Below are 26,248 nucleotides of genomic sequence, written 5' to 3'. Positions count from 1 at the left end.
CGTTGGTCCACCAGGTATCATGCAATAGTAGATTCAAACTTGTACTCTTCTGCTACCTTCACTGAATGTACGTTACTACACATGCCATCAGTAATATTTACAAATCCAGGGTGGTCAAATGTCCCAGATGTGGGGAGGACATGGCCTCCTTACTATTGGCCTGGACGTGCCGAAAAGTCATGCCATATTGGGGGGGGGTTGATGCCACAGCTCGAAGCAATTACTGGTCTTAGGCTCCCAGTTACGTAACAGTCATGCTTGTTGAGTTATGTTGGCTAAGTGTAAAGGCTGGAAAATGCCTCCTAAATTTTGCAACTTGCCCACCTAGCAAAAAGGTGGCCATTTGTTGGATGGTACATGGGCTCCTCGGTTGGAAATGTGGATCAGAGATGTCCTGGAGTAGACTGTGGCTGAAGAGCAACACATTAAGCTGGCTATATATGTTGATAAAGCCTAGGAAGCTATTTCAACGTGGGCATTGCTGCTGTGGCCGTTTCAATCATATGAAGGCAAAGATGCGGAATGGGATTTGAATTAAGGTACAGACAAGGGATTTGAAACAGCCTTGACTGCTGCTGTTGGCAGGTGCCCACCTGCTACGTATGTTTCCAGTTCTATATTGCTTACTCAAGCTGTGACCCTGATTCTTAATGTTGTTACTCCAAGCTCTCTGCAATGTATGCATTGATTGTACTATATGCAATGCTGTGGGTAGTGCTGTGGACATGTGTTATGGGCAGCTGTTTTTTCAATGAACATGTTAATATTCTTGTAACACTGCAAACTCCGTAAAATCAAGGTACTAAGAAAGTTGTACAAAAAGCAGTAAAATCAAATATTGGTAAAGCCAAAAGGTTGGCAGCCAGTGCTAGACATTTTAGCTTTCCCAATGAGTGTTATTAATGGCCCATGGGCTACTGTTATTTTCATTTTTGTCTCCATGTTGTACATGAATCTAAGCATTTATTAATTCTGTTATGATAATATTTGCAACCAGAAAGCTATAGCGGCTCAGGTCGAGGAGAAACGTAGGAGAAAGCAGATGGAAGAAGAGTTGAGACTTCGCGAAGAACAAGAGGAGGAACAGAGACTGGCTTTGGAGCGACAACGGATCCAAAAGCAATTTGACGAAGATGTGTTGAAGCAAAAACAAAAGGAAGTATGTATTTTTAGTATAGTCTTCTTACTTGATGATGTGTCCTATATTGAGGGATGCATAGTAAAGTCTTTGTCAAGAATGATATCTTTATGAGAATGATACACGGCTTAGCCTCCAGCAGTGGTACTTACTAGTTTATTGCATGAATTACAGTGCATTGTTCTATTATAATGCTAGTTGCCTGCACAAAAGTAACAGAAAGTGATACATACAGGCTGTTTCCTTCTTGCTTCCTGTACAGTGTATAAGTCTACATACAGAATTGTGCTTCCAGCCAATCTTGGGCATTTCGTAAAAATTAATAAAAACATATTTTTAGTGGCACTTAAAAAGTAGTGGATTATTGCATTACTTAGCCAGAATTATTTACTCTCCAGATTTTCAAGGTTATACTATGGGTCCTAATGTTTATGAATTGACTTTTTAAAAAATAATTAAAATAAAATCTTCCTACAAACTGGTGTCCCTTAGAGAATGTAACTGTGCTACTCTGCCGAGTCCATTAGAATGGCATCACAATCTTTCATATTCGTACTTGCTTATCTGTTCTGTATATTGTTGGCTTTGGATTACTGGTTTATACATGTAGAATACTATTTGGTTATACTCTATAACATATTTCTGATATTTTAATTTCTTCATAGGAAGTTCTGACTCTTAAGACACAGGAGTTGTATCAGAGTATGCAACGTGCTCAGGAGGAAGCACAAAAGCTAAAACAGGAGCAGCGAATTAGAACATTGGCTCAAAAAGGACACAACATTTCAAACCTGCAGATGAGTCTAAGTGGTATGTAGCACAAATCAATCATTTAATTTGTGTAATTTTATTCACTGTCTTTCTAAAATATGTTCGCTGAAAAGTAGTTGTGATCTAGAAGAGTTAAGTTGGTGGAGGAGATGCAGAAGTGGCTACTCACCGTGGTATTGGCATGTTCCTCTTCTCCGTCTAAATGTCCGGTGGCTGTAGGATATTGTTTCTGTGGATGTGATATTCTGCCCAGCGCCCATGAATCTCTCAGCCTGTTGCGACATTAGTGAGGAGCCTGTGGCATGACAGTGCCACTGTTCATATGGCTCTGTGCAGTGGCAGCATCATCTATTCCACCAGTTGCATGCTCTACCAGCCTGTTTTACTTTTCTCCTGCAGTTCAGTATCTGGGAGTCTGCAGTTCAATACTCATTGAAGCCAGCCGATGAGTGCATCTTACATCTGTCATAGAGGAGAAGATGAAAAGGTGAATGGAGATGCAGGAAGTCCTAACTTGAGTTTGGAGGTCTGAGCTGCTCAAAGTTCATCACTGTGCACATGCCTGAAATCTCATTCATGGCATGTCTGATAATATCTTGAGACCTATTGTTGCCCTGTTCCATTGTGTCCTTGGGCTATAGATGGACTGGAAGTCTTGAGGCTGTCCACTATGATAGTGCCTAGAGCAATAAATCCCATGCTTTTCTCACTTCTTTTATTGATCTTTCTTGCATATTAGTCTTGTGACTTACATGATAATTATATCTTTGACCAGTCAGCAAGTAGTCCTTTTGTCACTTTCACAATATGAAACCTCATGAAACAATAAAACCTTGTCTAACTCATGGGGAGGCAGAGATTGTCTGTGTGTTGCAGATAGGTTTGAGTTGCGCAGCAGAGAAAGTGTACTAAATGTGCAACATAGGAGGTAAGTGTACTACCACGTTTCGCTTGTTTGAAAGGAAAGGTTATATGTCACCTGTTAGGCAGGTAGTCTACGCTTGTGAGAGATTTCGCCAGTGGTCAGGCAGTAAAAGCAGAGTTTTGCCTATGCTTTAGAGGTAAGTCCAACTCTGCATTATTGGAAGTTGTGACGGTAGTCAGCTAGTGGTAGTAAGGCAATAATTATGTTGGGCATGTTGTAACCCTTCTACGAGGGTAACGTGTATTATATGAGTTGGGCTTAAACGCTGATAAGTAGTTCATCCCATTCCACTGACTGTGGTAGCTTTCTAAGCCATCTGGCTTCCTCGTGTCTGAGCAGCGTGCTAAATCACTGTGGGAGAGGGAGACCGGTTTGCCATTGGTCGGTTATGAAGCTCATTGTTAATGTGTGCAATGGCTTTGAGATTTTGTGAGCGTTTGATTAGGACTAGAACACACTTTTTCAAACTATGCAAGCTTTTATGTCCAGACAGCTTGTTCAGCTGGTCTTTTATTGCGGCCCTTAAGCAATTTAACCAGGGCAGTTCCAGAACATATGTTGCACGTCTGCTTTTAGTAAGCGGCCTCTTGGACAGGAAACATCAGCTCCCTGAAAAAATGAGTTACTTTTCTCTGGAGTTGTAAACGCTTTGTGACGTAGATAGAATTTGATGAGCTTGGCCCTGGTGTGTTTGTAATACAGCGGTGTGGTGTGCTATTATCTAGTTCGATTGATTGTCTATTTTTCTCCTATTTTCCGTAAACTCCATGCAAATGATCCCATGCTTCTAGAGCACAATCCCCTCTCGCTCAGTGGCGATGCAGGTTGAAGCCGGTACCCTTGATTTTTACTGCTCTATACCCTGTGCTCCTAGAGCTTATCAGCTTATGGAAATCAGTTTAAATTAAAGAGGCACCAACACCACAACGCAGTAGGTATCAGACTGGGAGTCTGTGTAGCACTAAAAATGTAGTGAGTATGATGTTCCAGTATGAGAGGTTTTGCATCCTTCCTCCCAACATATCTACCCTACACTGTAGACAATACGTATTTTCAATGTCAATGTTCGAAGACCTGTTTTATTTCCTTTCCATGGAGCACAGCCTAATTGCTCACCTCATCTACCTGCCAGAATCAAGAGGAGGTGTAAGCAACATGGTTCAGTGAACTACTAGGCAAATGCTGAAGTGGAACTGGCCTATACCATTCTTACTACCAAATCAGTGACTCCTCTCCAGTCCACATCCCCACCCCTGGGACACCCATGGCTATGTTTGAGAATCTCAACCCTCCTTAAGTGCTTTGTTTTTGTTTGTTTTATTTTTGTATCTAGTCTTTGGCATTACTCTAGATGGTGTAAAGAATGTAGTACTGGGCTACTGCCCCATAGATGTGATTGTAGATCCCTGTATCTGAATCTCTATTAATGTATGCAGTATTTCCTTGTGCTGTGATATTAAAGTATTTGTATTAGGACCGGGCTGGACAGTAAGTTATTGTGGCCATTTAACAGTTTGAGTTCTGAATTACAGACCCCCACAGTAGCTCCCTGAGAGGTTTCGGACTGCTCGCACTCACTAGTGTAGTGTAGTTCCTATATTCCCAATAGGCTTTGTGCATTGGAATAATATAGCCTATAGATTTGACGTAGGACTTATGTCAATAGGTCTCTATCTAATATACGAAACGTAATTGTGTGTGTGCCAGCTACCTCAGAGGTCACTAGAAACTTTCTCGAATACACAAGAAGGGATTCGTTTCTGACAACCGCATAACATGACCACTTTGTTTCCCAGGAATAAGAATATATCGCTCAGAGTCACGGAAACAATAGATAACTAGTTCACTCAGTCAATCGTGCATGCTTCGTTTCTACAGAGTTGCAGAGAAATAGTGAGACAGGCGTTTTCAATAAAAAGGTTTATTGAACAGTCTTATTTCTCATGCAAGAGAAGTGAACTGCTACAATCGTTAGGCAGACTGCAAAGTATAATGCATACAGCGTAAACAGTAATATGAAATAATACTGTAAGATCATTGTATGGTTTCTAAGCCATATAAAAATAAATACATACATACATAAATAACATAGACTAAAAATACTCAACTGGTTCTTCTAAAATACGCCTACCCCAATGTGCCTAACCTAGGTCTAGTACGAGGGAAGAAGTAAGTATGCTCTTTTGCATAGGTTTAGTTTGGCCGAGAAGCTACCAAAGGTTTCTCTAGCTTCTAATCGGCTTCATACCTTAGAATGAAGGAGGTCTGGTATCTCTGTCTCGGGACACGATTTCCCAACACCCCGCAAGGGGAGAAGGAAACACTGGAGCTGGATTCTCGTCAGGAGAAAGGCTGCTTCCTGATCAGTGCGTCAGCTGGAGAGTCGGCTTCCTTCGGCACTTGCTGTAGCGAGCTGCGTTGGGCAAGTAGGTCTTCGAACTGCTCCGAACCACCGTATCTTGCTATAGCAAGTGAAGGTATATTTATACCTTGAAGGTGTTTAGGAATGCCATAGTTTGACGTAAAGTCTGGCATATGAATGTCATAAATGAACACCTGGGGAATAGTTGTTTATTGTAAAGTAACTGAGTTCTTGGAGAAATCAATATTCAAGCAAGGGGAAGTTCCCTAACGGCGTAAGCTGGTTTTCCAACAAATCGTTGTGACGTTTGGTGAACGGATGGAAGTAGCATTGCTTGTATTTAGGTAGCATGGGCTATGCCTAAATAAGGGCTTCATTTCTATGCCTATATAAGGGCAATGTGAATTGTACCTATATAAGGGCATGTATCTGGAAAATGTAATCAAAGCCTAAAACGCCACACAACACCCACTCCACTTTCTTATGTATGACATTACTAAGTTCTGAACACGTTAAACATATCTAAACATGATGTGTTAAAAGCCCACCCAAAATATATAAAAATGCATTGGTACTGGTTGTACACGAAAAGAGCATTTGTACTATACGCATTTAAAGCAATGTTTCATTCAAAGCATATAGTTGGACATTTGAAAATGCTAACCGAATGAATCATGAAAAAATACATTTATGAAATAGCTCTTAAATACAGAAGAAAAAAAGTCTAGACCATTTCATGGCAGATTATATAAACTGTTTGAATGTGGACAAGGTCAAATATTGTCTCTGGAAGTTTTCAAAGAATTCTTGTTCTCTATGAATAGTTCTACTTTAAGCAGATTACTTTGTGCCAAAAAATGAAAAATACAAATTTGGAAAAAGAAAAAGTTAATCTTAGAAAAAAAAAGAGTCCCAAAATTAGAACTTTGTCTCTCAGAACACTGTGTGCCAAATCAAAAAGTCAGTGTTATTGTTTGAAGAAAACATCAAATCTTCTAAGTCTGTAAAGAATTAGTCTACCATTGTAGGTGAAAGTTGGATTGCCTCGTTAAGAAGATCAACCGCACATAGATGTGAAGCATCGCTGTCAGCGTTGGTCACATTAGCAATGTTCGAATTGGAAGGTACCTGTGTGCCTGTTTCCTCTCGTACCTCACCATCAGCATTTTGCATATGTGAGATCTCTGTGAATACCGGCATCAGAATTGGTAGCCGCTGGGGACAACACAATGCATGGCCGTTACTGGTTCAAGTAAAGTATCAACATCCGTTGGCATGACTGATGGGAGTGATAGACAGATGTCTAACACACATTCTTCTCCGCATAGCAGGCATCGTAGAACAGGTAAGATGCAATCTTGCCAAATTGATCTGAATGATAGAAACCATGTGGTATTCAATTCTCTTAAACAAGTTAATCCCAAAATTTGGACGATGAGCTCATGACAGTAGAGTTGTCTCCACGGTGATCTGGGTGTCTCTTTTGGATTGGCTTGCAATATCGAAGCAGTAGGAGCAAAAATAGTATCCCTGCAGCGAGTCCCAAAATGAGAGGCAATCCGCTAAACACAGAGTGCATGAAGTTTGGAAATATTCCTAGGACTGCTTCAAAGGGTGCTAACAGTCCCGAGAAAAACTGTCTTAAATACATGTACAATGCCACTCGTATCAGAAATGTTTAAGATACGACTTAACATTTCTGAGAAATGTATGGGGCAGTTTGTAGATAAGAGAGCATGCATCTCTGCAGAAGTCCTTGCAACTTGCAGATCATAGGTCTCTTTGGCTGAGGTCAGTGGCACAGTTTTTTGCAAAAGAATGGCTTTCATTCTGCTTAAAGTATCAATTCTTATAGAAGAGATGTTCAGTGAAGGCCATAACGGCGACTCCCGGTCTGTCTTGGTTTTAGGAAACAATACTTGCATACAGCAAGTGACCCTGGCTGACACAGTTACGAGATAGGGTAATCCTGGCATCATGCCACAGCAGCTGTGATCGTTCAACATGAGGTAACTTCCATTAGAAAGTTGTCCAAAAAATGGATCAATCACTGCAGCTGGTGAACCTTGCAGGTGGCAGGATAAGTTGTTAGAGGAACCATCGCAGGCCCCATGTAAATTAATACCCTGACAAAGGAGAGAACTGCTTAGTGCGGTTTCACCATTTTTACCACTAAGAAACACTTCTTTCCCCCACTCCAACATCTGTGTGTGTATGGTAATTCCCAGGATGTCTTAATGTATTCTTTACCCAACCTTTCATATATGCCTGCTGGTATATGTTTCAAGCAATACTGAAAATAGAAAATTGTAACAGGCAGAGTGATTGTTCTGTGTATTATCCATTCAATTGAGAGCTTTTCAGCGACTGTAAATGGCAATCTTCCCAGTTTTTCAATGCTCTGCATCATATAGTCTGCTCCCCTCTGTGCCAGTTTGATCTGTTTTTCAGTGAGATCGAATTCTGAAAACAGTGACGTAGTATTGATTAAACATCAAGGCACATAGCCTGAACGAAAGTTTTGTAACGTCCCGCCTAATAGCATGATGGAACGTAATTGCGACTGACCATGTTGCAACATGACCAAGTCCTGTTCCATTAAGTCTATGGCAGAGGATACTATGCTGTCCAAAAATATATCCTGGACGAGAGAGTCGTTAACCCATTGTCAACTAGAGTTTTCTCTAAATGAATACGATCAATTTCTGGTATTCGTTCTGCAGTCTCTGCTAGCGTAATCTTCCATGCTTCATTATACAATGCATAGATACCAGCGTATATAAAACGTTTTATGACGCGGTTTAGTAGGTCCTTGCAAGAGGTCCCTTAGATCAGCTCCATCTTTAAGTAAAGATAAGTGTTGTTTAACATCCTTGAGTGTAGATCTATGTAACTATTCAAGGCACAGTTTTCCTACACTGTATGTTGTTACTATTCCTGGATGCTGTCTCTTTACATATCTTGGATCTGGCCTAGTGAATGTGAACTTTTGTGTTTTATTCAGGAATCTATCTTGACAGTTGTTTGTGTCTGTGGGCCAGATTAACAATTTTTTCCAATCTGGATCTGTTCTGTTGTGAAGCAAATTAGTATGTACGTCGACCTCCCCCTCTGAAGTGTTACTGCTATAAGGTGTAGGTGTAGTTATGGATGATTTGTTTAATTCTTTGATCTTGGCTAGCCCAAGACAAGATGTCTGTTGGACAGTGTCATTCAAAAAAATTATTTGCTCTGGGATGGTGCAGGCTCTAAATAAGGCTTCCAATCCCTGCACTAGTCAGTCCTTTGAGCCCCAGACAGTTTTTGTCTCAATGTTGTCTTTCCAAAAGTCGAAACCTAACGAAGACAGCTGAGCATAAAAGGCCGCAGAATAAATTTGTTTGGTATTTGTCAACATACTTTTGATTCCTGTCCTATTAACATTTTTAAAGTAAAATGATTTTGGATTAGATACATTAAAACCTGAAAAGTATGGAAATTCGCCATAAAATGTTTTTGAGCTACCCTTTGGTGGCGTCGGACAATGTTCCCATTGGTTATACATCAGTACAGATTTGTACAAGAAATGATGACCATAGTGATTATAACAATACATTTGTTCATAATCTGATGAACCTTCTAAATATTCATGACTTGTAAACTTTGCGGACATTTCTATGTATGATATCATATTATTAACAGTCTCGAAGTCCCAATCATCAGAAAAGGTACTAGATGAAACAAAGTCATTTAAGGAAATCTTGAACTGGTGTGGAATCTTCAACAGCTCCTCCGGACCAAAAATGTCATATTCAGTTCTGTCCCAAGCTATACCACCAGGTATAGGAACGGCTGTGATGTTCACTGATGACAAGTCTCTTTGTTCACGATGAGATGATTTGTGTGGCTTGAGGAGTAAGTTGATGTTCCTACTTGCTGTGTCCTTTTTTACATATCTTCCATTTATCAGCATTCCCAAAGTTATTACCAGAGTCAACCAAAGTAGAAGAAAAAGTACACCCAACACAATCCAAAGTTCAATCCATGGTGAAACCAGATAAGTGTTTTCCAGGTGATGAAAAAGTTCTGTTGCTTGTTCTTTAAAAGTTATTTTCGCTGGCGTCGTTTCAGGTTCGCTGGGATCCTCGGAAAACGTATCAAAGTTAATGAAATAGCCAGAGGCAGTTCTGTCAATTGTATGGATTGCATCAAGATTCATTGAAATAGCTGGAACCACTTGATCACTTGTTACATTTGTATAGTCACATGCTATTTCATTGTAGACAGGTGTTTCTTTAAGAACTGTTATTAGGGTTTCAAGAGGTACAAGTTCCATAGCTTTGTTGCTTCGTCCTTCATTTCGCACTGCAGATTCTTCAAAAGTGATGAGTGTTTCAGTTTGAACCTCTTAGATTGTAGCCATATTCGGGCTTCTGCTATATCTTTGGGGTCCACTTGGCCTACTGCTTATGATCGGCCACATGATGTGGTTTGAACAGGTCGATGGACACAAACCTGTTCTCCTTTTTACCAGCAAGGGCGGCAGTGATACTGTTCTTGAGCCGTGGATTGCTAGGACAGGTACTGGTTGTCTGTAAGAATGCCCAAATTCCTTCTTGTCCACGATCTTCTCTCTGACTAGATCCCCAAGCTTAGGAGTCCAGGCGGGTCTTGCTGGGACGGTCGGTTTCTCTTCAGTGGCTGTTGGCTTCAGGAACACGTTACTTTGTTTCTTTCTTATTTCATTTAACTCCTGCAAAACAGCCAATCGGTCTTTGATATCAAAGGGTTTTTGTTCCACCACTGAAGTCTGCCAATCGAGATTTGAAATTATCATTCTAGTTCCAAAAAGGACTTCATATGGAGTGATACCCCCTAGAGAACTTCTTGGCATATTGTTAAGACTACGTTGGACACTTATGAGATGTTTGACCCACCCGTCACCCGAACCTAATACCCTAGCTGTTATGGATTGCTTTATGTCCCAGTTTTTTCTCTCCACTATCGAATTTCCCTCAGGATGGAATGGACTAGATTACCGCAATGCAACACCCAATTTGGCCATGGCCTCTTTGTAAGCTTGTGAGCTAAACGCAGGACCCTGGTCAGAATGTAGCGTGCCGACTGCGTATGTGCCGATAAAGACTCGCAAATCTTTTATAAGAGTTTGAGCGTCAGCCGAGCGCTGAGGCCACATCCAAATGAATCTTGAACATGAATCCACTGTGACCATTATATATTTATAGTTACCATCCTTCTGTAAGGGACCGCGGTGGTCCAGGTAAACGCAAGCTAGTGGTTTATCTGAAATTAACAGGGGCGTCTGCGCAGTAGAGACTCATCTTTTGGCAGATTTCACATTCCAAAACATAGTTTCTCGTTTGTTTCCTCATGTGCGGCCACCAGTATCTCTGTCTCTGGGGAATATCTGAAAGTTTCTCACAAGACTGCTGTCTGTAATACACCTTCTCCGGTTCTGCCTGCAGCCCCTCTCGTACAAGCCAGGTCTGAAGCAATCTCTATAGCTGTGACTAAGCCTCAACTTGAAATTAATAGCACTATAACAAAGACAACAACAACAGTAGCAACAACTGAAATATGCTCACCGACTTTACCCATATCTTTAACTCCAGTAGTAGAAGACACGGCTAGTACAGCATACACGATGCCTCGAGCTGTTTTAGAGTCCTCCTCACTCGCTCTAATCTTGAAAACTTTAACAGAACATCGGCAGGAAGTACAGCAGCACTTCCTGCAGTTTAGGGAGGATAATAATAAAATGCAGAAGTGTCTACTAAAGGTGACCAGTAAGCTTGGAGGAGTTGCACAAGAAATTGAAGAGCTTCAATAAGGGTGGTAGGCGTTGAGGAATTATCAGCTCGTACCGAGGCCTCAACTCACCAGCATGAAGTAGAGATTAAGACCCTTTAAAGCAATACGGAGAACAGACAAAGGAGGCAAAACCTCAGACTTTTTGGCATACCAGAAGGGTCCAAGGGATCGGATCCTCGTGCATATGTAGTAAAATTATTCCAGCGGGCTTTTCCAGACTTAGCAGATTGGGTCTGGGATTCACAACTTCAAAGAGTACACAGATTACCAATGATCAATAGAAACAAAGAGAGTAAATTCCCTCGCCCTTTTTTGATTTTTTTTGGAAATGTCTTACTCAGGCAGGCAGTATCTATTAAAAACAAGACCTAATTCTACTGTGACAACAGAAAATGTAACATTCTTTGTTAGATCCGACCTGAGTAAGGCTACTATGTAAAAGCGATGGAAGTTGCGTCAACTTATTGACCCTTTCAGATCTGTGGGTGAGCAGGTGTACCTTCAGGAACCAGCACGTCTCAAAGTAATTAAAGCTGGTCATACATATTATTTTACTGATGTTAAGGAAGCCGAGGTAGTACTTTCTAAATTTAGCTAAAGCATTTGTGTGTTATCACTCTAAGCGATGTGGTTTTCTGGATAGATGACATGAGATAGGATAATAACCTGTCTGTAAAGTTGTTAGGGACCTTTTCCGGTACAAGGTTGCTTACATTGGTTTATTGCTTTCTTTTTTTTTTTCTCTTTTTTTCTTGTTTTTTGTTTTTTCTCTTTCTTTACGAGCAGAATACATTTCTTGATTGATGGAAGTCTACAGACACCTTTTTTTTTCTTCTCTTGTTTCTCCTTCCGATTTCTTATTTAGGTATTTTTCTCATTGGTTTGCACTCGCAGGTTTTCAATAGACGGAGGTGGGAGATTTTGAGGCTACCTCTCTGCTAGGCTGCCCCAACAGCGGCAGCAGGAGAATAGAGGGGGGTTTTCCCCTAAGGTACAAATGGGTGGGGGGTAGGCTAGGGGAGGGATGGGTGGTAGGGTTAGGGAGGACGATAAAAACGCTGAAAATGACAACATGAGAATAAGAGTTGTGGAAGATAAATATAGAGGAGTGCCAATACATATGTTAATTCAGAAAAATGACAGTATTCTTAGATTTATGAAATGTATAAAATCAGATGTTTAGCCTGGAATGTTACAGGCCTTAATAGTAAGAGTAAGAGATGATTAGTATATGAGGAACTTAAAATGTATAACCCCCATGTGGTGCTACTAATAGAGACCCACATTTGTTATAAAGACAGGAAACTATTAGGGCAATTGGGTTACGAGGTAATGATCTGCTCAACACTAAATGCCTCTATTAGAGGGGTGGCTATCCTTAAGAAAAGGCAACTAAGATTAGAAGTAATCAAAACTGCTTCCGATAAAGGGGGTAGATGGGCAATCGTACAAATTGATTTGGAAAATTGTAAATATGTATTTTGTGCTGTATATGGACCTAATATTGACCATCCATTTATTTTTGATTGGCTGAATATTGAATTATTGGACTGCGAAGGTGAACTGATACTTATGGGTGATTTTAATTGCATAATGAATTATGAGCAGGATACCACGAGGCAGGGAGCTTTCCAACGAATGCGCAAGATACGAGCCGCTATACTAGAGCTTGCCCGTTTACACAATATAAAAGATGTTTGGCGAAACTTATACCCCAACCTAGCAGGGTATACTTATTACTCCGCACCTCATAAACTGTGCTCACGTATTGACATGGCATGGGCATCTGATAAGATCTTAGATTCCAGCATTATGGAGATTTGCCCAAGGGTCACTTCAGACCACAACCCGATTCTTCTTCTGTTTAATATTACTTTAAGGGTACAGGAACCAAGGTTATTTTCATTTCCTAGATACTTATTAGTGGATTTAGTATTCATTTTTCAACTTAAGGAACACATCAAAGAATTTATAGAAATTAACATCAATTTTGCCTCACTCACTTATGTTTAGGATGCCTGTAAGGCTAGTATAAGGGGATTCGCCCAGCAGTTTATTTTGTGACAGAATGCAGAACGAAGGAAGGAGATCAAAGCTATGACATCGAACATTCTGTCACGTGAAAAGCACTTGGTGGAAACCCTCCGACATGGGGCGCAAAGCTTGCAAAATGCTGCTCAATTAGAACTTAAACTAGTAGGTCTTCGATCTGCTATTAAAAACTCTTTTAGAGAGAGAAGCAGCATTAAACTTTAAGTATAAACTGTCGCAATACGAAAGTGGAGACCGAATAGGGAAAATTCTTGCATATAAAGTCGCTGATGATAGGGTCAGCACATTAATTAAGTCTATCAGGGGGACCCAATAATGTCATATATATTCAACCTGCACAAATATTGGAGCAATTTGTTAATTATTATAGTAAATTGTATACTCCTGAAAATCGTCCTACTGAGGATAGCATACAAACGTACATCCGTAATAATATGGTAATTAATAGAGATATAGATACAGAAGGTATGGAAAAGCTGGAGGAGAAGATCACATTTACAGAGCTTAGACTTGTGATCACTTCTCTTCCCTCAGGTAAGGCGGCAGGGGAGGACATGCTCCCTATAGAAGTGTACAAAATCTGCATTGACGAACTACTTCCTCTTCTTTGTTCAGTTATTAATCTGATTGGTGAAACAGGGAAGGCTCCTAATTCATGGAAGACCGCTAAGATCATGTTTTTTAAAAAAAAGAATAAACCTGCAATGGAATGTGGGTCTTATAGACCTATCTCACTGATTAATGCAGATGCAAAAGCATATGCTAAAGTTCTCGCTATATGGCTTTCTCCTCTTATGCCAAATTTAGTTAATTCACAACAACATGGCTTTGTGATAGGTAGGGACACAACAGCCCACGTAAATATGGCGATAACAGCATTCGACGTAGCGGCAACTAATCCCACTTCACTCTGTATGGTATTAGTAGATGCTGAAAAAGCTTTTGACCGAGTTGGGTGGGATTGTCTTTGGGCTGTAATGACTAAAAATGGCTTCAAGGGTCAATACTTGAGGTGGATACAGGCTTTGTATGACCACCCTAATGCGAAAATTGGCTATGCTGGTATGTTATCTCCCAACTTTTTAATTTTAAGAGGTACACGACAAGGGTGTCCCCTGTCACCTTTATCGTTTGCGCTTTCCATGGAGCCCTTTATAAACGCTCTCCAGTCGCAATCTCGCATTGTTCCTTTTAAATTTGGCCCAAACATCCTTAAAATCACAGCATGTGCTGATGATTTAGCTGTATATTCAACAGATGTGGTAGAAGCTATATCAGGGATTATGGAGGAAGCAAATCATTTTGGAGCCATCTCTGGCTATAAATTAAATTTAAACAAAACTCAAGTTATAATGAATTACAAACCTCAGGTCCCTGTTCATGGTATCTGTCGGACTGCTACTTATTTAGGTGTGAAAATCTCATCTAAATTAGGGGAAATAAATACACTTAACTACAATGTCCTATTGAAGGAAGTGTCAGCCCTTTTAAAAAAAATGGCACAAGATCCCTCTCAATCTTATTGGGCGGATTTTTAGCAGTTTCATTTGGGGGTATAAAAAAACTTGAAGATCGATTTTGCTACTTAAAGCTCCCACTTAACAAAGGTGGGCTTAATTTTCCAGATTTCAGATTATATTTTTTTGCTACCTTTTTGGATCGCCTCCGTAGTCTCTTTCATTCTAATAATCAATTTTATTTTCATCAATTTATGTTAGGTATGGACTCTAATCAATTCTTGGCAGGAGTAAATGACACAAATTACTTTAAAAGGGTCAAGTTCAAGACGGCTAGGGAGGTGGTTAGAATATGGAATTCAGTCTTGACCATTGGTAGGACTTCTTTCTTTCATTCCAAGTTGTAGTTGTGGGATTATCCGGGACTACCAGGAATTTTTAGCGATGGAGTAGGGAGTGCCTGGGCCAATTTTGGCATACATACGTTAGGGGATTTCTATGGCGCGGCGGGTTTTTTAGATTTTGAGACACTTAAGCTTCTTCATAAGCTGCCCGAACATATGCAGTTTAAATACATACAAATTAGAGATTTTCTCATACGTAAAATAAATTTGAGAGAAGTATCGGATTCGGATATATGGTCTTGTCTATATTCGGAAAAGACGAAATCTCTAATCAGTGAAGGCTAGAAGTGTCTCAATCATTATAAAGCTGATGACTGCCGCTTGAAATAGCCTCCTATAGACCAATAACTCTTATAAATACAGACTCAAAAACATAGAGGGTGTGGTATCTAGACGGCAACACAGGTTTATCCCTAAAAAGGGAATCACAGAACATGTTCATCAGACAATTATCAGTTACTTTGTTAGATGCAGCCAGGGTGACAGGAGACCCAATCGCATTAATTCTACTCAACGCTGAAAAAACTTTCCATCGGGTCTCCTGGCAATTTCTCTGGGATGTTTTGAGGCGGACTGGCTTTGGACCTAAGATGATACAGGCTATCCAAGCTCTATATAAAATCCCCGCAGCCAGAATTGTGATCAATAGACAACTAACAGAACAGGTTGAGATCTCACTTGGGTCAAGGCAGGGGTGCCCTTGTTCTCCACTCCTCTTTGCCCTTTTTATTAATCCATTTATTAATAAAATTGAACTTAATCTGGAAATAGCAGCGGTAAGCAAACACGGCATAGACACGAAGATCATGGCCTATGCTGATTATCTTGCTGTAGTCACCCCAACCCCAAAGCTGCCATTAAGACCTTAGAACGAGAGGCTCTGGAGTTCAGGAAACTATCTGGGTATGCCCTAATAGCACAAAGATGCACAAAAAGAACAATGTCCCAACAGGTAATAGTGTATAGTCAATTAATTACGCATACACACAGCATTGCTGACAAGGAAAGAAGGAGAACACTCTTTGAATTGAATAAAGATAGTTAATCATCTTATATTGTAATACAAGTTCATGGTCTGGTATATACAGATCAAGCAGCACTGCATAAAACAAATTTGTGACAACCATAATGTACTTGGTGCTCATAAACGTGTCTGAGGTGAAAGTGGCGACGCAAGTGAAGGAGTGAACAGCATGAACGGCGCACTGAGAACAAGGTGCAAGTTATGTACAGTGAGTGGCTCAAGTGGTGTGACAAGGTGATATCACAGATTACAAAATTCTTTCAATTGGTGTTGAGCCACATTCGAAAAGTTTGCCTGTTAATAAGCTGTTAAGTCGACTGCGTTTCGATCCACATTAGTTCGGATCGTCATCAGGACTTGGTTGTCTGAGTAGGGGCGTGCTGCAAGGTAAAGGAAAGATTTCAGGGGGGTGGGGGAAGGGGGGCAGTGGGAGGAAGGGGGGGGCGTAGACAGGGCAGGTGGTCATTCACCTGGAGTTTAGTTCGTAAGCTCAGAGAGAGGATCATCTGGGGATATGTCTGGAGCCTGCATGGGGGCACTGTAATTAAAAAGGGGGACAATGAGTAACATTACTGGTCGAGAAACCAGAATTAATTGGCCACAGACAAACGTTGGAAAGTACTAACAGGTAAGGATGCGCTGGGCTGCCGTCTGTGATCCGCCGATAGCCGGGCATGGGTTCTGTAGAAAGGGAGACAGGCACGAGGCGATCAAATTTGGCCACGGAAGGTATTAAAAGAATCGGAGTCATGCTGTATGTCCTGGAGGAGGGCTAGTGTTAGACATACCTTACAGGATCAGCGTGCCGGGTCAGACACGTTTGTGAGCACCAAGTACATTATGGTTGTAACAAATTTGTTTTATGCAGTGCTGCTTGAAACTGTATATACCCGACCATGAACTTGTATTACAATATAAGATGATTAATTATCTTTAGTCAATTCAGAGTGTTCTCCTTCTTTCCTTGTCAGCAATGCTGTGTGCATGCATAATTAATTGACTATACACTATTACCTGTTGGGACATTGTTCTTTTTGTGCATCTTCCTTACCCAGTCCCCATTTGGTATATGGGTCACACTCCTGTAAACTTTACCTAATAGCACAAAGACACAGATCATTTTAAACGAGAAAATTAACTGGGTAGATAACCAAGTTGTTCCAAAAGCTAAATACCTGGGTGTTAATATAGTTGCTGACATCGACTCAATAGTAGAAGAAAATATGATTCCGTTAGCTACTGACATTAAAAAATCCCTTAGGAAAATTGATAATCTGCATAATCCGATGTAATGTTATAAAAATGACCTTTTTCCCTAAACTACTTTATTTTTTAGAACCATTCCCTTAGAATTTAAAAATAGCATTCTTCACTTATTTGAACACATTTTCTCTCAATTCATATGGGCCTATTCATAGCCAAGGAGAGCGTTTAAACTACTCGCTTTACCAAAAGACAGAGGGGGCTGGGCACTACCAAATTTAAAATTATATTATTGGGCAACAGTCTTACAATACTGCACTGATTTACTGCATGAACTTCCAGACCAGAATCCCATGGGACTCCCATCTCCCAGACTACAAAAGAGGGAAACTAGGTCTAAAGTGTGTGTTAATACAGAGGCTAATGAGAAAGAGACTAACAACTATACAAAATGAATCGTATCTCGCTGAGAAATTCCCATCCGACCACCCTTATTGGCGGAGTATCATCATGTGGGAGTTAGTACATGATCCTGATACCTCCTCCAACCATCAAAAAGACGGTGCGGATCTAGATCTATGAAGAAACTCTAGCCAAGATAATGTTCAAAGAATGGAAAGATGATAAAGTGCAGTGCAAAGTGAAACTAAAATTGACTACTTAAACAAAAAATATGTTTAATGGAAATTGTCTAAGTGTCAAAATTAAAACCACGCCCCATAGAAAAATTATAACTATAGAGCGGCGCAACATGTTTCAGCCAGTTTGGAACAACTTTCCGGCTTTCGTCAGGACCAATAGATGTAATAGCTACTGCAGATATATAAAGTGTGATAAAAAAAGAAGGAATTTGATACTTTACAAAGTAGTAGTCTCCCTGGACCTTGGAGCCCCAATGTATCCTGGAGAGCTAATTTTTCTTTTCTTTTCCCAGCTTTGTGTGGGAGACGGCCTCACCTCGCCCGGCAACCTACTCGGGAAGTTGAGGCCCCGCTCTGTCCGTCGGTACCTTTCGCAATCATCCCTACACATTACTACTGAGGGAAAGTATCAGGGGATGTCTATGGAGAAAGCTTGATTTTGGCTACTACAAGCGGGTCCGGTTTAAAACTCTAATGAACGCATACCGGGTCTTCACTGATATACAAAGAATTTTTAGATTGGGTAGACTAAACCATTATACCCCCATTATAAATATCCCGAACTTGCCACTAATCTTTGGAAATTCATACCTGCAGAAATGGCATAGAGCCGGAATAGCTAAGTTAGGGGACCTGGTAACTCCAGTGGGGGTACGGTCCTTTGGTGATCTAAAAGACCAATATAACTTAAATGAGAATCAGATCTTTTTATATTGTACTATTAAAGACTTCTTAACACCACTGGGTATGGGTTCCCAAGCAGCAAGGCCAAACCCTGCCTTATGTATACTACAAAGAAAAATGCCAATGCTGCCTTTCTTGATAAACTATCTATTTATCTCTCTCACACACGAATAGAACACTTTGTGAGCAGTACCTGTTTTTTTAATAAATCCTTCTTTTATTTTACTTCATTCCAAATTATCTTTTTGTCATTCATTTTTTTCAAACTTTAAACATTTCAAAAAACAGAACATGAACAAACAAATTGTTATTCCCTATTATACCACATCCCCTTCATATCATTCATACACACTATCACTAAGGATCGTTGTCTGGCATACTCCAAACACACTCACACTCACAACACTCTTTTATAAAACCCTTTTATACAAAAAAATCATGTACAAATTTTATACAAATTTTACAAAGCCATTGAATGTAGCATAATACGAGTATCATTTGATGTTCTTATGGCTGTAAATAACAAGGTCTACGCGTTTCGAACTCTCTTTAGTGCGGAGTTCTCATCAGGACCATGTACTTTCTAGTAGTGAATCAAATCAATTTCCTTTAATCACCACAAACCGCAGCGCAAGACCACTGGTCTCGTACTGCGATTCCTCACACTCTACTCTATTCGCTGTTTTTATTTTCAGACATGAATTTTGAAGGGGTAGATCTGGAATGCACCTTTTGTCCGATGTAATTCGTGGCTTAGTCAGGCTCCGGTCTGTCAATCCCCGTCAGTCTGTCAATGATGTCACGCGAGGCCCGCTGGTCCTCGCAGTCCCGGTCTGCCTGTTGCTCTCGAAGTACTCAGCCCCTAAAACGGTAAGATTCCATTCTTCAGCCTCCGTTGGTCAGTTGCAGGGAAAATAGAGAGGAGAGTTCACCAAGTGTCCACGCTTTAGAGCGGCTCCCGCGAAGCGTTATGTAGAAGAGGGAGGAGGTTGCGGGAAGAGGCCCCAGCTGTGGCCAATGATGTCACGCGAGGCCCGCTGGTCCTCGCAGTCCCGGTCCGCCTGTTGCTCCCGAAGTACTCAGCCCATAAAACGGTAAGATTCCGTTCTTCAGCCTCCGTTGGTCAGTTGTCAGGGAAAATAGAGAGGAAAGTTCACACCCCCTCCCCCTCCCCCCCCCCCCCCCCCCCCCAAACAGGGTATGACATTCATATATATATCAGAATTTTAGCATTTTTCTCCCCTAAATCAAATGTTTCTTAGATCTCAACACTCGCATTGATGCCGTGCAATGAAAAGGAGATTAAATTCATGAAATTGCCAGTTTTCTGTGAAATGAGCACAGGCATTGTCAACTGGTGTTAACGCCTAGCTCCTGCACGTGCTGACATTTGCATTTTAAGCTGGACACTCTGTTACCCATATTGACGTTTGTTTGTATTATGTTGCTTAAGTCTCAATAAAATGGCATAAGTAACATGATGAAAAAACACATGAACTTTATGGAGCTTTTTTGAGGTGTTTCCGTCATGAGTTCAATGGGTGTTTTTTTTTTTAAGTCATATCTGTAGCTGCCAAGTGTCTTCATATGTGACGCCTTCAGCCATAATGACTTGTTAGCCAACCATGCTCGAGCGTGCACTTTAATGTGTGCATGAACACACATTTCCCAGCATTTAAAGTGCTCTAGGGATAAAAGACTGGACTGACTGAAATTGGCATGCGTGCCTTTGGCCCACTTGACACTTATCCCTTCAACATCACAATTTCACTCAGGTCCTGCCCACCTCTAGCCACCACGATTTGAACATCAAAGCAATACACACACAAGTTTTCAGGGATGGTGTCTTGACTAAGGGACTGGTTTAGGAGGGAGATGGCTAAGTCAGGGAACTGTGTAAAAACCATTGTTAGGACTTAGAGGGAAAAAAATTTGAATAGGGGATCCTGACTTGACTATTGAGAGCAGATGCGTGAGGCAATCCTTGGTGAGAGCAGGCAATTCAGCTAATGTGATCGGATTTCTGTCTTCGGTGTGTGTCACCTTAGAGGGGGGCTGGCAGGTATGCTACCTTTATCATCTTAATCTTCTCGATGAATACGGAGTTATATGTGTCACATAAATTCTGAGTGGATATGAAAGTGATAATTACCCAGTCAGGGTTGGATGTTTCAGAAACTATGCTGAAAATATCATTTGACTTATTTAAAGAATTTAAAATTTAGTTTGAGAAAAAGGTTGATTTTTCTTGACTTATTAATGTTTTAATATTTTTTAAGATGTATTGAATAGGCTTCTTGTCGGATGAGTAGGTATTCTGCCATTTATGTGTGGTGGAGTTTGGTTCTGGCTGTTTTTAGATCTTCAGTGAACCATTTAGACACATCATGGCGCCTGGTTTGTTTGGCTTTTCGGAGCTGGCATGTATATTGCTGGCTGGTGTTAACCCTTTGTTAATTTCTTCCTCTTGTCAATGTGTGCTGTCATATGAGTTAGGTGAGGTTATGGTTAGTTATTCACAAAAAGAGCTGAGATCTACTCGGGACAAGTTTCTGGAATGGGTTCCAGGATAAGGGGGAGGTTTCAAGGGGGGTCACGCTAGTAATTGTGAATTTAATTAAGTGGTGTTCGGACCATACACATGGAGTGACTGTGTGATTTCCACAGTTAGGTTAGTGGACTATACCTGGTCGAACAAGTGACCTTTGTCGTGGTTAAGCAGGGACACATGTATTTCAAGGTTTCGACTGCTCGGCAGGTATGTTATCTCTAGTGCAGATTGCCCGCCGGCTTCCTCATTTGCCCAGTAGTTGATATTCCCTATTAACCGAATTTTGGCATGGTTAATGATTGAGGGAGACATAGATTCTTCGAGGATGAAAAAACACATGAACTTTGTGGAGCTTTTTTGAGGTGTTTCCATCATGAGTTCAATGGGTGTTTTTTTTTTAAGTCATATCTGTAGCTGCCTAGTGGCTTCATATGTGACGCCTTCAGCCATAATGACTTGTTAGCCAACCATGCTCAAGAGCGTGCACTTTAATGTGTGCATGAACACACATTTCCCAGGATTTAAAGTGCTCTAGGGATAAAAGACTGGACTGACTGAAGTTGGCATGCGTGCCTTTGGCCCACTTGACACTTATCCCTTCAACATCACAATTTCACTCAGGTCCTGCCCACCTCTAGCCACCACGATTTGAACATCAAAGCAATACACACACAAGTTTTCAGGGATGGTGTCTTGACTAAGGGACTGGTTTAGGAGGGAGATGGCTAAGTCAGGGAACTGTGTAAAAACCATTGTTAGGACTTAGAGGGAAGAAGATTTGAATAGGGGATCCCGACTTGACTATTGAGAGCAGATGCGTGAGGCAATCCTTGCTGAGAGCAGGCAATTCAGCTAATGTGATCGGATTTCTGTCTTCGGTGTGTGTCACCTTAGAGGGGGGCTGGCAGGTATGCTACCTTTATCATCTTAATCTTCTCGATGAATACGGAGTTATGTGTGTCACATAAATTCTGAGTGGATATGAAAGTGATAATTACATAGTCAGGGTTGGATGTTTCAGAAACTATGCTGAAAATATCATTTGACTTATTTAAAGAATTTAAAATTTAGTTTGAGAAAAAGGTTGATTTTTCTTGACTTATTAATGTTTTAATATTTTTTAAGATGTATTGAATAGGCTTCTTGTCGGATGAGTAGGTATTCTGCCATTTATGTGTGGTGGAGTTTGGTTCTGGCTGTTTTTAGATCTTCAGTGAACCATCTAGACACATCATGGCGCCTGGTTTGTTTGGCTTTTCGGAGCTGGCATGTATGTTGCTGGCTGCTGTTAGCCATTTGTTAATTTTTTCCTCTTGTCAATGTGTGCTGTCATATGAGTTAGGTGAGGTTATGGTTAGTTATTCACAAAAGGAGCTGAGATCTACTCGGGACAAGTTTCTAGAATGGGTTCCAGGATAAGGGGGAGGTTTCAAGGGGGGTCACGCTAGTAAGTGTGAATTTAATTAAGTGGTGTTCGGACCATACACATGGAGTGACTGTGTGATTTCCACAGTTAGGTTAGTGGACTATACCTGGTCTAACAAGTGACCTTTGTCGTGGTTAAGCAGGGACACATGTATTTCAAGGTTTCGACCGCTCGGCAGGTATGTTATCTCTAGTGCAGATTGCCCGCCGGCTTCCTCATTTGCCCAGTAGTTGATATTCCCTATTAACCGAATTTTGGCATGGTTAATGATTGAGGGAGACATAGATTCTTCGAGGAATTGAAGAAAGTGCCCCATATGGCCCGAGGGTCTATACACCAAGGCACATGTGGGGGGGGGGGGGATGTTGGCGTGTCGACCATAGGGACAGTAAATGATGCAAGATATTGAACCGGAGATGTTTCTTAATTACAGCTTCTCCTCCACCCCCCTATTTTGCCTGGGTGTCTATTAGTTTGGAGTAAATAGTAGCCTTCTGGGAGAGAAGCTAAGATATCAGGAGAGGATTAATTGGGTTAACCAAGTTTACATTAAGAATGGAATTCCCTGGGATTCAGAGTCAAATTGCTGGAAGATTTAAATCTGGTCTTTGACCATAGATCTGGTGTTAAAATAAGTGACCCTAAGTGGTTTTATATTAGGATAGAGAGGAGTAAAGTTCTTGATTGAGCCTGTACCGAGGCAGTTACAGGCCTAAAGAGTAGGGGCACTATAATATATAAACAGTATTGAATAGTAGCAGACACCCCCATGCTTACACAGCCAGGTGCTGTGTACTAAGTTGTTGAGATACATAAAGCAAGAATTCAGTCTTAACAAGTTTCTGGGAAAAAACAACACTGTAACACCAGGTGCTGTAATAATCCATATATTCTTTTTCATAGCTAAGCACAATGAAGAAACATGGATCAAACTGTTTTCACTGTGGTGCTTGACAATCGGCGATGCAGCAAATTTCCACTTTTGTGCCCTTCCAACCAGTCATCCATTTAAACAAAAATGTAAAGATGACAACTCTTTTTCCGTAACCAAAGGTTTTTTTCTCATCCACGTTTTCTAAAATTGCTTGGACTTGTTTTCATACAAGCCTACAAGTATGTCGATTTTTAAGTATACTTTTTGAATATCTCCAAATTGTAGACGTCTGAGATGGGCTGTGTGATATTGCTTCATTTCCAAGAGAAAACTTGAGTTATATCACCAAAATGCTACCAAAAAACTCCGATGTGAACTTATGTTGGCAGAAAATGACCATGGAGGGATAGGATCACATCTAAATGTGCAGTGTTTTAAACCAATCTCTTTTCCAGGAGCCATAAACTCTTTAACGAAGGCTAATTGCACTGTTAACAATGAGTATGTATCATGGCAGTAGCATCAATAGTGAAGCGGAGAAGTAACACTGTATCTTGTTTACACCACATTCTCAACCTTCATCTAGAAAGTGAATATGGAACACTCACATATAGTTGTACTAGTCTTCTTTTACATTTGTATACCAACTTCACCATCTCCGGCGCTTCTCACTTTTTAATATTATACCTTTGTAAGTATTGTTTAACTGATTATACTGTTTGACTACAGTCTAGTAGTCTGACCCTCTAAATTTGAAATGAAAATATTCCATCTAGTTTTTATCCTCTCATCCTTGTCTTTGAGCAATAATATAGATGTTTTCAGTCCTGATGTCTGCTTCAGCAGTTTATTTTAATGGTGCTGTGAAGACATTGTGTCATATCATGATCCATTTTGCTCCCAGGCTCATGCACAAAAGATAGCCACGCTACCTTTAAATTAAAAATAAAAAAGTGCTGTATGCTGTGCAGATCGTGACTCGATACAGCACATGAGTAGATCAATGGTTGCCTCCGTTTTCTTTTTCAGAATCCTACTGTTTGAAGTTCATCCACAAATTTCTCGAGTTAGTTGTTGTAAACTATTTAGACACTTCAGTTTGGAATGGCTCTTGTAAACATGGCATTTGCACATTATCCACATTAAACGTCCACAACCGTAAAGTTCACCTTGAACATTAACTGCAAACGTATTGTCTATAACTGTACAAAGACCTTTTATATCATTTTAGCATGAACAAATGGCAAGCAATATAAAGCTGGTAACTTTTATTGCTGGGATGTTACAAAAATGTTTCCATAGCCTGAGATATTGCTTTGATCAATGTTGATGCAAAGAAACAACGACCGATATTTGCTAAAGGTTTCCTGAAGCCATGTTGACTATTATCAGATTTATGACTGATTGGCACATTTATTTCCATGCCTCAGTACATTACAGCCCCTCTATTCTCCTCTCCTCTGTCACCTACAAAGGACACTTACTTTCTTCTTCCGATTTGAGTGATCTCCTGCTTTCCTAAAAGACAAAAGGCGGATTCTGCAATGGCCTGAACAGCCAAAACCATTTACGAATAAAAATAGAATGACTGAAAATAAAGTAAACTGTCCATCTTGCAGATGGATTGCAGGTGCTAACTTTCCCTGCTGTACTTTCTTGGATTGGTTTGCATATTTATTTGATTTTGGCATGTATGCTAACCTTTTCTTAAAACCTTGATTCCCAAGTAAGTTGCTCACTCAGCCTTCTTTTTCAGGTAACACTGTTCATCTGAATTCTGCCCGAGCACAGAGCAGTCTCTCGAGTTTATATCCTGAAGTGTGTTCCAGCTCAAGATATGGTAAAATAAGTCAAGATTTGGAAATGGTTATTTCACCGCGGATGGACACTGCTGTGCAAACAGGTATGAATTTTAAAGGAATGCCTGCATTTTTAACTGTTCTAGCGTGTTTCCTTTTAAACTCTTTACTTTTGGCTCTTTCACCATTCCTACCCTTGTGTGTGTACCTTTTCGCCTAATGGAAGGAAAGAAAGCTGCTTCTAGATCTGTTAAAAAAGAGCTTTCTGGGCATTAACTCACACACGTGCATAAAACCGAGTGCGTTCCAAATATGTGCATGTGCAGCACCCTCCAGTCCTCTTCCACCAACCCCCCCCCCCCCGATGAGCAGTGGCCGTTGGATCCCGGCACTCTTGCACTCATTTAATTGCTAATATAAGTAAGTATTGCTTCAATGTCCATTTTACATCTTGTCTACTCTGTACCTCCCAGCGGTAACGCGCAGCGGGTGCGCCGAAGGCGCGCCAAAGGTAAGCCCGTCTACGCCTGTCTGCGCCTGGACCGCACCCAGTGCCAGGACCCCTGGCCCCCGCAGACCCCAGCCGCCCGCCGGACGTACGACGCCGCCACCCTCAACGCACTCCACACCGGCCGAATCCCGGGATGCTACCGAGCCACCCCGAGACGAACCCACGGACCCTTCAGCTGTCACGCCTGCAAGTTCTCCTGCAACCGGACCTGCCCCGCACCAGCACCCGCCAAGCCGAACACCAGCAGCAACCACCTCAAGTGCATCCTACTCAACACCCGCTCCGTCCACAGACACACCATCGAACTCTGGAACCTCCTCGACACCAAGGCTCCTGACGTCGCCTTCCTCACGGAAACCTGGATGAACGACTCCTCAGCGCCCGACATCGCCATCGCCATCCCAGAGGGTTACAAGATCACCCGACGAGACCGCGGCAACCAGACTGGAGGAGGCATCGCCATCATCTACAGGGACACCATCCGCATCACGACCAACACCGACGACACCCTGAAAACCGCCGAACACCTGCACTTCCAGATCCACACGGACCCCAAAACCACCCTCAGAGGCACCCTCATCTACCGACCCCCGGGACCACGCACACAATTCAGCG

At 41.2% G+C, this 26,248-nt stretch overlaps 1 protein-coding gene across 1 annotated transcript in view; it reads left to right on the top strand.

Moving 5' to 3' along the window:
- CCDC66 (coiled-coil domain containing 66) overlaps positions 1-26,248 on the top strand; it is a 262,436-nt gene that overhangs the window by 172,494 nt on the left and 63,694 nt on the right. Inside the window, exons 12-14 of the mRNA XM_086939128.1 lie at positions 998-1,159; positions 1,804-1,948; positions 25,080-25,226. Of these exons, the coding sequence (XP_086795254.1) occupies positions 998-1,159; positions 1,804-1,948; positions 25,080-25,226 (454 nt within the window). The remainder of the gene's footprint in view (positions 1-997; positions 1,160-1,803; positions 1,949-25,079; positions 25,227-26,248) is intronic.

The sequence above is a fragment of the Lissotriton vulgaris genome, chromosome 9 (assembly GCF_964263255.1).
Source record: "Lissotriton vulgaris chromosome 9, aLisVul1.2, whole genome shotgun sequence".
Classification (NCBI taxonomy): Eukaryota; Metazoa; Chordata; class Amphibia; order Caudata; family Salamandridae; genus Lissotriton; species Lissotriton vulgaris.
This window is presented reverse-complemented; position numbering and strand designations above follow the sequence as displayed.